Genomic DNA, 12,814 nt, shown 5'->3' with positions numbered 1-12,814 from the left:
ACCAAATGCCTCTTCTTTCACCCCAGCTTTAATCATCAACCATGGCCAGCTTGGGGAGAGAAAACTGAAAAAATAAGCCAAATTACAAAAGGTATAAATAGGAAGTAGCCACTGGATTGGAATCCTAAAGGTAGAAGGAATAAACAATATGGAAGATGGCCATGTTGCTACATTTACATAACTTCATATTAGCTTCTTTGTATGTTGTTTTGAAAATAAAAATACTCAGCGTGCATGTGTGTGTGTGTTTGTAAGCACCTCAGTAGTAATTGTTGTCAACTGAAATGACTACTGAAGTAGTCAGACAACCTGATTAGTGACCTAGAAACCTCAAGATTTTGCCCACAAAATAAAGAGTATATAAATAATTTAATTTGATTACCATGTAACAGGGTTGCTGTGATAGATTAATTAGAGGGAAAATGTGTGTGACTTTTTTGTCTATGATTGAGTATGGTAAAATTTAAATTATTCATACTACTTTCATATTATTTAAAAGTGGTGTTATAATTTTCTTTAAAAGATATACATTAAATACAAATGTCTGCCTTATAATCTGTAGTTAATAGCTTTGAATAAATTCATGGAAATTTAATTTTTTAGTAATGGTATATCAAGAACAATTAACATTATACTGTTATTCTTCTATTAGGATTTGGAACTTGGAAGGCGTGCAAACAGCTCATTTTGTTCTGCATTCTCCTGGCATGAGTGTATGCTGGCATCCTGAGGAGACTTTTAAGGTTATTGTTTATAATTTAACTCTCTTATCAAATTGAAAAGACATATAGAGATATAAGACATCACATACATCGAGGAGAAAGAGCAATGATTTTTCCCATCTCAGAGGTACTAATCAGCACAAATGCATTTGGATTGTACTAATCAGCAAAAACGTATTTGGGTCAGTCTAGAAACCTGTACTGTAGAAGTTTCTCTATAATTGTTAAGATTTTTATTTGGCAGCCATCATCCATAATTGGCATTTATTCAAACTACACTTTTCCTGATCTTTAGTGGATGTCAGTGTAAAAACTGGTGTTCCAACAATCTAGTAGCAGTAGGCAGGGATTTTTTTTGTTTTGGTTTTTCTTTTGTTTTTGCTTTTGTTTTTTTAAACAGGGTCTCTGTCACCCAGGTTGGAGTGCAGTGGTGTGATCTTGGCTCATTGCAGCCTCTGCCTCCGAGGCTCAAGCAATCCTCTCACCTCAGCCTCCTGAATGGCTGGGACTGTAGGCACGTACCACCACACCTGGCTAATTTTTTTGTATTTTTGGTAAGGCTGGGGTTTTGCCATATTACCCAGGGTGCTCTCAAACTCCTGAGCTCAGATGATCCACTCACATCAGCCTCACAAAATGCTGGGACTACAGGCATGAGCCACCATACCTGGCCCAGTAGGCAGTTTTTTTTTTTGTTTTTTTTTAAGTTACATCATCCACCCTGGTGAGCCCTAGTGTGAACAAACATTAGTGGACGAAGGCAAATTTGTCTTAGCTACAGTATTGTTCAATTCCTGTTCAAGATAGAGCTTTCTAAAACACTAAAAATACACAACAAGTTCTTATTATCAACTACCCTTAATGCTGATTCACTGGGAAGATAGGAGCCATTAAACAAGAATTCTCTCATTTGCCAGTGTCTTCTCTTCATCATCACTGTAGTTATTGTATGTTTCCCTAGAATCTGAGAAGTTACTACAGTCATCTTTCTTAAAGTTAATTCTTCATCTGTTCTCTGAAGTTCATGGCAGTTCCTTAGACTCCCACAGTCCTCTAATGTCTTCATACTTCTTTTTTTTTTTTTGGGAGACAGAGCCTGGCTGTCACCCAGGCTGGAGTGCAGTGGCACAACCAACTGACCTTTAATCTGCTAGTTACCAAGCATGGCCAACTTGGGATCATGCTTGATATTTCCAGTAACTCTAGCATTCGTCATTCACTGCAACCTTCGTGTTCCGGACTCAGGTGATCCTCCTGTCTCAGCCTCCCAAGGTGCTGGGACTACAGGCATGCACCACTACACCCGGCTAATTTTTGTATTTTTTGTTGAGACAGAGTTTCACCATGTTACCCAAGCTAGTTTCAAACTCCTTGTCTCAAGCGATCTGCCCTCCTCGGCCTCCCAAATTGCTGGGACTACAGTTGTGAGCCACCGCACTGGCCGTCTTCATGCTTATTCTCTGTCGACTCTGTTCCGTCCTCAAGTTTGCATGAGAAGATAAGTTTCACTAATCATAACAAGCACGTAGTGCTTAAATACGACAGGTCCATAGTCAGCATTTCATTATGTTAGCTTATTTAGTCCTCATGGTAACATGAGATAGGCACTGTGATTATCCCCATTTTACAGATAAGGAAACCAAGGTGCAGAGAAATTAAATAAATTATCCAAGGTCACACAGCTGGTAAGTGGAAGAATTGGCATTTGAACTCATGCCTCCCAGCTCCATAGATCTTACTCTTAAAAATTCCCTTTTTCCACCTCCCCTTTAAATTTTAAACTATCTTCATCACACCTTTTATTTCTGAATGTTTGAATCCATCACTTGTACCTTTTAACTTCATTTCTTCTTTTCCCATCCTTTGGTCTAACACCGTAATCTCAGTCAGTCTCCACTATTCTCTCAGAAGGTACCAGGGATATTTTCAACACATCCCATGGCCTTTTCCTTCATTCTTATTCTCCAGCCAGTGTTTTACACTGCTGATCACCTCCTTCTTGAAATGCTAGTTTGATTTTTAAAGCCACATTATCTAAGTCCTTTTGAGCAACTTTGCATATATGTTCCCTTTTTCTTTATACTCTGCCAACTTTTCTTTCACCATATGTGAATTGCTTCAAGGGTTAATTCTCACTACACTGTACCATTTATTGTAATAGGGAATAAAAGAATTAATAAAGTCCCTGCTCTTAAGTTGTATACTGATGTATGAGGAAGAAAAACTGTAAATACAGCAACACAAATAAGTTTTAGAATCAAAAAATCTATTAAGTAGAATGATGACATAAAGAAGGATTAACCAAATCTTCTCACAGCTTTCACAGAGGAGATAATCCCCAGACTGTGTGTAAGTGTGTTCTCTGAACCCTGGGATTTCATAGAAATTTGTTTCAGGCCCATTGAGTCTTTTCATCAGTAGAATTATACTCTGCATATGTGCATGAGTGAAATGTTCTAACTTATTAAATTGATAGGTTTATTTCTGAGTCCAGTTCCTAAATTTTGTTTTATGCCTACATTTCTCCCCAAGAGCAGTGAGTCTACTTAAATTAAAACACAGTCACAGTTTCTACCAAAATGTTAATATCACCACATATAACTACAATAAACTGCTTTGTAAAAACGATGACCTGCATGACAAATGAGAACATTTATTATAACTTCTATCCCAAAACTTACATCTTAATGCTTAATTTCTTGCTGTTATTTTTTATCTCTTTCTTCCATATGCTTTAACTTAATTTCTGTTTTTCTCCTACTTATCATTAAAATTTCACCTTACCCCATCTCCTTTCTTTTATGATGTTTCCATGACTTCAGAATGTTTGAAAGTCCCTGTTCTAAATCACATAAACTCAGAATCCTAAAATTACCTTTAATTCCTTCTTTCCCTATACACAAACTACTCCAGGTCTTTTAATTTTTCCTTCATTTTCACTAACTCTAGCATTCTTCTCTTCATTAAGGTGCATTCTCCCACTTTCTCTTCTCACACCTAACTTGCCAAGCCTTAGCTTGTTTCTAAAGTCCGTGGTTCTTTACTCTTTGATTCTTCTTGCCTACTGGACTAAGAGTCTTAGAATATCAGTTTCATCCTATCACTGCTAAACTCAGACACCTGAAATACAGAGAAGTGGCTAAGAGTGTGGATTCTTCATTTAACTGCCTGGAGTCAGATCCCAGTTTCACCACTTACTAGTTATGTGATCTCTGACAAGTTACTTAAACTTTCTCTCACTGTCTTCACCTCATCTTATAAAATGGATATATAAGATTAAATGTGCTAACATGTGTAAAATCCTTTAAAAAGCACATAGTAAGTACTCAGTCAATTTTAGCTACTGGTCATTGTTGATACTATCATTGCAGTGGTAACAAGCCCAATCGCTTTCAGTGCTCTGCCATTCGTTTTCAGTGCTCTACAGTCATTTCAGTGCTCTGCAAGCCCAGAATTGTTGGCCTCATGCTTGGCCTTGATGAAAATAAGGCAGCTAGAGAAGAGAGAGATGAGTTCTTGATTACCTATCTCATAGAATGCTTATGAAAATCCCAAGAGATATAAACCACAAAAAAACCATAAAATCAGGAGAACACAAAACAAATGGCTAGAATTTAATAGTAAAATATATAAAAGTCAAGAGACCTCCAAAAACTAAGCTCCCAAATCCAATAAGCCTCAATAGGAGCTAGGATTTCAATGCATGCTAATAACAGGACCAAGGATTTAGGATGTCACAGGATCAAATAATTGGGACTGAGGACATCTCAGTCTCTACCCTAAGAAAAAAGAGGTTAAAGAGTAGCTAAATGTGGCCGGGAGCAGTGGCTCACACCAGTAATCCCAACACTTTGGGAGTCCGAGACAAGTGGATCACTTGAGCTCAGTAGTTGGAGACCAGCCTGGGCAACATGGTGAAACCTCATCTCTACTAAAAATGCAAACATTAGCCAGGTGTGGTGGTGCTCGACTGTAGTCTCAGCTACTCTGCAGGCTCAGTTGGGAGGATTGCTCATGCCAGGGAGGTCAAGGGTGCAGTGAGCACTTCAGCCTGGGCAACAGAATGAGACTCTGTCTCAAAAAAAAAAAAATAGCTAAATGAAATAGATTTAACATTTGTTGGATGCTTCCTATTTGCCAGGAACTGTACTAAGTACTTGACATGTATTCTCATTTAATCCCCACAAAACACTACAGGGACAGTACTAGTACTCTATTTTGTAGATGAGAAAACCGAAGCACCAAAAGGTAAAGCATTTTGCCCAAGGTCACACAGTGACAGATTTGAACTCAATCTGGTTCAAATATGACAATGTTCTATGCCACTTAAAGTATTTCCCCCTTGGAAATTCACAGTGCATGGTGTTGTTTATAGTTCTGAAAATTCCTAAAGGAAAAATTCCCCATGTGCCATTTTTAGATTCAGTTACTCCCAAACTCACTTAATTTTTCTACCCTATCTGTTCTTTCACCCAAAAAAAGATTTATTGTCATAATTGAGCACAGTTATACAGACAGCAAATAACAAAAATTTTGTGTTAGAAGTGAGTTTTTAATTTGACTTTAACCTATAATAGCCAGTGTTTGTTGAGTGCCTGCTTTGTGCCAAAACAGTTCTAAGTGCTTTATATTTACTAACTCCTGCTGTTCTCCCAATAGTCCTATCAAGTAGATACTCTTATTAGTCCCTTCTTAGTGATAAGAACCTGAAACACAGAAAGGTAAGCAGTTTGCCCAAGATCTTACAGCTCCTGAAGGCGGAGCTGGGCCCCATCCAAGCAGTCTGGCTATAGAGGCTGCACACCTGCTTACCATGCTTTACTGCTCCTAGTACCTTCGGACCAGGCTCAGGTAGTCTTAGTCCTTCCATAGTCCATAAGGCATACCTGAAATTCGCAAGATCTTTCAAGTCACTCTCAAAATATCAAATATTTTTACTAGGTCTTAGTAAGTCTTCCTCGTTCTCTTACCTTTTCTGATCCTTCCCCACTCCAGACTATAGCACACTAGACCACTCACCAGTCTTCAGCAGCCTAGCCTTGTAGCAAGGAACATGTGTGCACTGTAGTTAAACAGACTTGAATTCAAATCCAGGCTCCATCATGGGCTAGGGTTGATACCTTGAACAAATCACATGAATCACTTTGAGCCACAGTCTCATCTGAAAAATGGGATTAACAATAGTAATTTCCTCATACAGTAGCTTAGGGGATTAAATAAAGCAGACATGTAAAGCTCTCACCTCAGTGTTGTACTTGTTTTTGTTGTATGTTTGTCATTGACCTCATTGTATTTATTGTTAGTAGCATTAGTATTATCTTAACATTTGCCTGTTCTTAAAGAATCATTTCTGTTTTCTGTTTGTTTTGTTTTTGAGGCAGGGTCTCACTCTGTGGCCCAAGCTGGAGGCAGCAGGACAATCATAGTTCACGGCAGTTTCTATTTCCCAGGCCCAGGTGGTCCTCCTGCCTCAGCCTCCTGAGTGTCTGGGACTACAAGCACTTGCCACCTCGCCTGGCTAATAAAAATAATTTCAAATTCCACTTCTTCTAAGAATACTGTAATTCCAAACCTTGTCTGTATTCTGGAATAATTCCTTTTTGTACTCTAGAGCATTTTGCCTTAAATTATTGTCCGATTTTTTCATAATTCTCTTTTCTAGATAGAAAGTTTCTTGAGATCAAGGAATATGTCCTTTATCTTTGACTTCTGTTGGAATTAATGTAGTGTTTTGTGTATGTTTGTATATAGTAGATCTTCATTATTCACAGATTTTGCATTTTTGAATTTCCCTCCTCACTAAACTTTATTTGTAACCCCAAAATCAATACTCATAGCACTTCCTTAGTCACAGACATACGCAGGGAGCACAGAACAACAAAAGGTTTGAGTCAGCTTATGTGCACTTGCTCAGCTTAGGTTGAACAAGGTGAGCTCTGACTTCTTATTTTAGCTTTCATACTGTAAATAGGTGTCTTTTCCTCGTCAGTTTAGTGCCACATTTTTTAACATTTTTGTACTTTTTGTGGGTAATTTTACTGTATAAAATTTTGCTGTGTAAAATCATCCCCAAGCACAGCAATGTAGTGCTGTCTAGTGTTCTAAGTGCAAGAAGGCTGTGATGTGTCTTATGAAGAAAATAAATATGTTAGGTAAGGTTTGTTTAGGCATGAGTTATAGCGCTGTTCATGGTGAGGTCTATATTAGTGAATCAGTATATATTAAGATATCTTTAAAAAGAAACACAGTTTTTAAAAGCTACATATTGATCAGTCATCAAAAAGGTTGTGACCACAGGCTGACAGGGAACCTAACTGTATATTTCCCTAATGGTTCAGTATTCACTAATTGAGTGTTTGCAGCAACTTTATAACAACAAACTACCCTGAATAATTGACTATCCGTATGTGTGTATAAAGTAGATGCTCAGTAAAAGCCTGTTAGATGAATAGTAGAATAAATGATGTTTTATGTGTTTAGGAAAGTACAAAAGTACATTCTTAAAGAACAATCACATTTTAACCATACAGTAACTTTTTGACTCTGATATAATTATCCTCCATTTTACAGATAGGAAAGCTAACTCCAGGTTACTCAACAGATTAAATGGTACAGCTTAGGATTTTTGATGCCAAATCCCACATTCTTACCAATCTACCGCTACTACTTTACACCCTCAAGGATTTTTCAACTAAATAGAACCAGAATTAAAAGAACACTGTTTAAAAGTAAGAACTTTACAGAGATGTAGAGAGTGGAAAAGCATTTTATTCAGGCATCAACTATTCATGCACTTAGATACTTAATAGCAATCTCATACCTTATCTCCCACAAATGGGTATACCAATGCCATGCTTCCTTGAGATTAAGAAAAATTTTTTCACATTTTATTATTTTGTAAAATTGGAATTCACATTATAATTAATTTGTGCATTTGATAAAGTATTTCACACATAAAACTTATCAATGTATTAAACATCTTAAGTCAATGGTATCTTAGAATAAAGGAAATAGTGAAGTAATAGCTACTATTTTTTGAGTGGGTGGCTACTATTTGTCAAGCATTACATTGAGGTACTTTACACACATTACTATTTAATAATCACAACAATCCTGTAGCCATTCTTATCCTCCCATCTCCATTTTAGAAATGAGAAAGCTGCCAGTCACATGGCAGTCACTCAGCTTATAAGTGAAGGAAGCGGCCTGTCTGTGCTCTTTAACTCTGCTGCCCTGCCTTCCATTCTAGAAACAAACTTGAGTTGCGTAAGTATGCGTAACACATAAATGTCTGTCTCTCTTGAGAGATACATACTTAGGTATTCTTTCTAGACAACATAACTAACTTACTTAAAAGTAACTTTTCGCAGAAGGAATTGTTAAATTGATCTCTTCTTAGTGACCATACATCATCACTTAAAATTCTACCAAATCTCGAACCTTCTTTTTAAAAAAAAAAAGATGGAGTTTCGCTCTTGTTGCCCCGGCTGGAGTGCTGTGGCGCGATCTCGGCTCACTGCAACCTCTGCCTCCCGGGTTCAAGCAGTTCTCCCGCCTCAGCCTCTTTAGTAGCTAGAATTACAGACTTGTGCCACCACACCCAGCTATTTTTTTTTTTTTTTTTTTAGTGTAGGCGGGGTTTCACCATGTTGGCTAGGCTGATCTCAAACTCCTGACCTCAAGTGATCTGCCCGCCTCAGCCTCCCAAAGTGCTGGGATTACAGGTGTGAGCCACCACACCCAGCCAAATCTTGAATCGTTTATCTTGCCAGTTTTCTCTAAGGTTTTTTATATTCTGTGGAGATTTTTACATAGCCTCTTACTTCCTTTATATTTGATCTGCCATCTGTAATATAGGTTGAGGATCCTTATCTGACATTCTTGGAACTAGAAGGGTTTCAGATTTTGGAATTTTTTGCATTTTGTAATATTTGCATATACATGAGAAATCTTGGGAATGGGAGCCAAGTCTTGATATTCGCTTATGTTTCCTGTATACCTTATACACATGACCTGAAGATAATTTTATATAACTTTTTAAAATAATTTTGTGCATGAAACAAAGTTTGTGTTAAGTGCTTATATGTGGAATTTTTCACTTGTGGCATCATGTTGGCACTCAAAAAGTTTTAGTTTTTGGAGCATTGCAGATTTTCAGATGAGGAATGCTCAACCTGTATATTGCAAGTGTTTACATTTTACCGTACAACAGTGAATCTCTGCTGATACTTCAGGTATAGTTAGTGAGATAAGTGATTGAGTTTCTTTTTATTTTTCTGTCTTACAGCTAATGGTTGCAGAGAAGAATGGAACAATCCGATTTTATGATCTTTTGGCCCAACAGGCTATTTTATCTCTTGAATCAGAACAAGTGCCATTAATGTCAGCACACTGGTGCTTAAAAAACACCTTCAAAGTTGGAGCCGTTGCAGGAAATGATTGGTTAATTTGGGATATTACTCGGTCCAGGTACTTTCTTGATATGTTTGTCTATTACAGAGAAAAAAAAAGGCAGTAACTATTGCTAAATGATCCACTCGTCCATCCTGTTATACCTGAGACTACACTGTCAAGCGAAAACAAGTCTCTCCTATAGAAGGCCAGAGCTATGGATTTTTACATAACATAAAGTTGCTATCCAGATTTACTCTGGGAGTAACCCAGAAAGGACAGTGCAAAAGAGGAAATCTTGAATCTGTGCAATGTTTACTTATATTGGAAAATAAGAAAAACACCGACCCTGTTGCATGATGGTTCCCTGCAGTGGTTCTAAGTCATGTCTTTATTGTATTTCATCTGTTTTAACTGATTGCTTGTTTAGGATTTATTATAGTTTAAACACATTGGACATTCTGTCCTATAAAGAGAAAATACCGTTTAAACCTTAAGTTCACCCACTTGAGTCTAACACATAATTCATAAAATGCAAAATATTATCTTTTAGTTATCCTCAGAATAAGAGACCTGTTCACATGGATCGAGCCTGCTTATTCAGGTAATGTACCATTTTTGTCAGAGCTGTGATTTGATCTTTTGATGTCGTGCTGTGCCACCACTGGGATACTTTTGTAGTTCTCTTCTTTGCACTGAGTTTTTTTTTTCCCTGATTACAACTAAGTCATCGATTGTGTCTTTTGGTCTAGACAAGGAGTTGATTTGTTTTCCAAATATTTTCTTTACACAGAAAAACATGTAACCACTCCACCACTACCACCCCAACAATTTGGAATATATTATGCTTCCTGATTGTTCTGTGCTGTTAAGGATGTAAATGTAGGGGAGCCCATATTCATGTATATAAACTTTATTATTGTGTGTTAAATGAAACCATGCTAGATAGTATATCTCTGCGATGTGTTTTTGCTTTTCACTTAAATTAACATACATGTCTACCTTGTTCTTTTTCATAATACTCCATTGTATCATGTGGTCATTAAGCTATTATTTCTGCTTTTTAAGGAACAGCAAAACTAAATGAGAGACTAAAACCAGTGAAATTTTATTATATGCTATATTCCAATATATTGGGGATATAAAATATCCCCAATAAAGTTGTAGAACTTAGAGATACCATTGTTGAGAATAAAATACATTCGACTAAATGGAAGAATGCCGTGGATCATAAGAGATATCCTGACTTCAGAGATGTGTGAACAAATATACACCAATGAGCGAGTATACATCATTTTTAAAATCAATGAGCTATGGTACTTATAAGTCTAGAGGAGGTAGTCTCAGGGCTTGTTTAGCAGCTCATCACTGTCATCAAGAGCTCAGACCCTTTTCATCCTTTCCCTCTGCTATTCTCAATGGAAAGGATTTGGGACTTGTTGCTTCATAGTCACAAGATGGCTATGAGAGTTCCAGGCATAAGAGATGTACTCCATTTGCCGAAGAATTAAACAAAAAAAAGTAAGAGGAGAAGAAGGAACCCTCTCCTTTTATGGGAGATTGCTATGACTGCCTTAAACTAATTATGTCTAATCCCCTAGGGTTGGACACACTGTGCCCTGAACAAAGTTGGGGTTCAGTTAGCATAGAAAATGGGCAGAATAACTGTCGTATTTGATACCTTATTTGTGTCTTCTACCACACTGTTACCCCTTTGGTTGTGAAAAAAAGGATTGTATTAACCTTGTGTGACTTTGGAACTTAATGAAATAACACAAAATAAGCACTTCATAAATACTTAAAAGTATGAGAAAATATTTATGGAATATTTTCCTCGAATTCCCAGTCTAATTGTAAAGACATATTAACAAATTTAGCATTATTAAAATCACTGGTTTTGTACAAAAAGAAACCTGTTTCTGGCTAGGTGCTATGGCTCACACCTATAATCCCAGCACTTCAGGAGACCAAGGCAGGAGGATCACTTGAGGCCAGGACTTTGAGATCTACCTGGGCAAGATAGCAAGACCCGATTTCTACCAAAAAAAAAAAAAAATTAAAACTTACCTGGGCATCGTGGTACACACCTGTAGTCCCAACTGCTAGGGAGGCTGAGGTGGGAAGATCACTGGAGCCCAGGAATTTGAGGCTACAGTGAGTTTTGTTAGCACTTCTGCACTCCAGCCTGGGTGACAGAGCAAGACCCTGTCTCTTAAAAAAAAGAAAAAGAAAAAACCCGCTTTGGAAAAGCTTGTCGTTATCTATAGGATACAATACTTAATTTTATGCTTCCTTGTTTCACAGGTGGTCCACAATTAGTGAAAATCTGTTTGCAACCACTGGTTATCCTGGCAAAATGTCAAGCCAGTTTCAAATTCATCATTTAGGACACCCTCAGGTAATGTGGAAATGTTTTGTAACATATGTACTTTTCTTAATTTGTGTTTTTGACTTTTCCACTCATAGCCCCAAATTTGTAATTTAACTAAAGACATTTATGTTTGTTATCTGCTTAAATTGCAAGAAAAGGTGGTTCATTTGTTTTTGTTTTTTATGTGTGTGTGTGTGTGTGTGTTTTTTTTTTTTTTTTTGATGTTTGCATTACCAGTGACAACAGGTTTTTTTGGCCAATATTCATGTAAGAAGCTTTTTATTTCTTCTGTCACTTTTATATTTTCTTCTTTATTTAAATACATTAATTTTGCTTGTTTGGTTGGTGTAGACTGCAAAAATGGAGTCTGGATTGTACCAGTTATTCATACATGGATTGTATCCCATGTTCCAGCTGCATATCAATAATGTGTATTTCACCTGTAAGGGGGCATATTTTTAAATTTTGTTTCTGCTACAAAGATAAATTATCAATGCATTTTGTATTTTTGCAAGTCATTTTTATTTATTAATTTTGGGGACTTACTGTGCTTCTTTAATTCTTCACATATTTTATAGCCCATCCTCATGGGTTCTGTAGCCGTTGGATCTGGGCTGTCCTGGCATCGAACTCTCCCTCTGTGTGTAATTGGAGGAGACCACAAGCTGTTGTTTTGGGTGACTGAAGTATAAAGTTTTCTTTGTACCTTAGATTCACAAACTTTGTATTTTTAGTACATATTTTGAAGAATTTCTATAGTACATATTTTGAAGAATTTTTATATCAAATATACCATATACTTTAGAAAATGTCTTAGTTGCTTTTATTAAATAAAATGTGAATGATTTGAAAAATTATTTTTCTACTCTGTGTGTGTGTGTGTATATATATATTTTGTTTTTAATAATCTTATAAAATCATATATTGATTCAGCAACTGACCTCCAGAGAAGAGATGACCAAGGAAAAATAATGCTTTTGAGTTTATCAGAAAAGGAATATTTAAAGTGTACCTATTTTCTGTACTTTGAGTGTATGCTGTTTTTCTAATTCTCAGGGACACATTTATCAAGAGAAAAAAAGGCCAGGTGCAATGGCTCACACTTGTAATCCCAACTCTTTGGGAGGCCGAAGGGAGTGGATCACTTGAGGGCAGGAGTTCAAGACCAACCTGGCCAACATGGTGAAACCCTATCTCTACTAAAAAAATAAAAATTAAAAAATTAGCCAAGCATGGTTTGGAAGACTGAGGCAGGAGAATCACTTGAACCTGGAAGGCAGAGGTTACGGTGAGCCAAGATTGTGCCACTTCACTGCAGCCTGGGCGACAG

At 36.9% G+C, this 12,814-nt stretch overlaps 1 protein-coding gene across 1 annotated transcript in view; it reads left to right on the top strand.

Moving 5' to 3' along the window:
- The window catches only part of NUP37 (nucleoporin 37kDa), a 45,511-nt gene extending 33,170 nt beyond the window's left edge, over positions 1-12,341 (top strand). Inside the window, exons 6-10 of the mRNA XM_011973206.1 lie at positions 653-743; positions 9,010-9,191; positions 9,667-9,717; positions 11,418-11,511; positions 12,063-12,341. Of these exons, the coding sequence (XP_011828596.1) occupies positions 653-743; positions 9,010-9,191; positions 9,667-9,717; positions 11,418-11,511; positions 12,063-12,176 (532 nt within the window). The 3' untranslated portion in view covers positions 12,177-12,341. The remainder of the gene's footprint in view (positions 1-652; positions 744-9,009; positions 9,192-9,666; positions 9,718-11,417; positions 11,512-12,062) is intronic.
- The last annotated feature ends 473 nt before the right edge of the window (positions 12,342-12,814 follow it).

This window comes from Mandrillus leucophaeus, unplaced genomic scaffold (assembly GCF_000951045.1).
Source record: "Mandrillus leucophaeus isolate KB7577 unplaced genomic scaffold, Mleu.le_1.0 Scaffold1353, whole genome shotgun sequence".
NCBI classification, from domain to species: domain Eukaryota; kingdom Metazoa; phylum Chordata; class Mammalia; order Primates; family Cercopithecidae; genus Mandrillus; species Mandrillus leucophaeus.
Note: the sequence above shows the minus strand (reverse complement) of the source record. Positions and strands in the feature narration are given on the sequence as shown.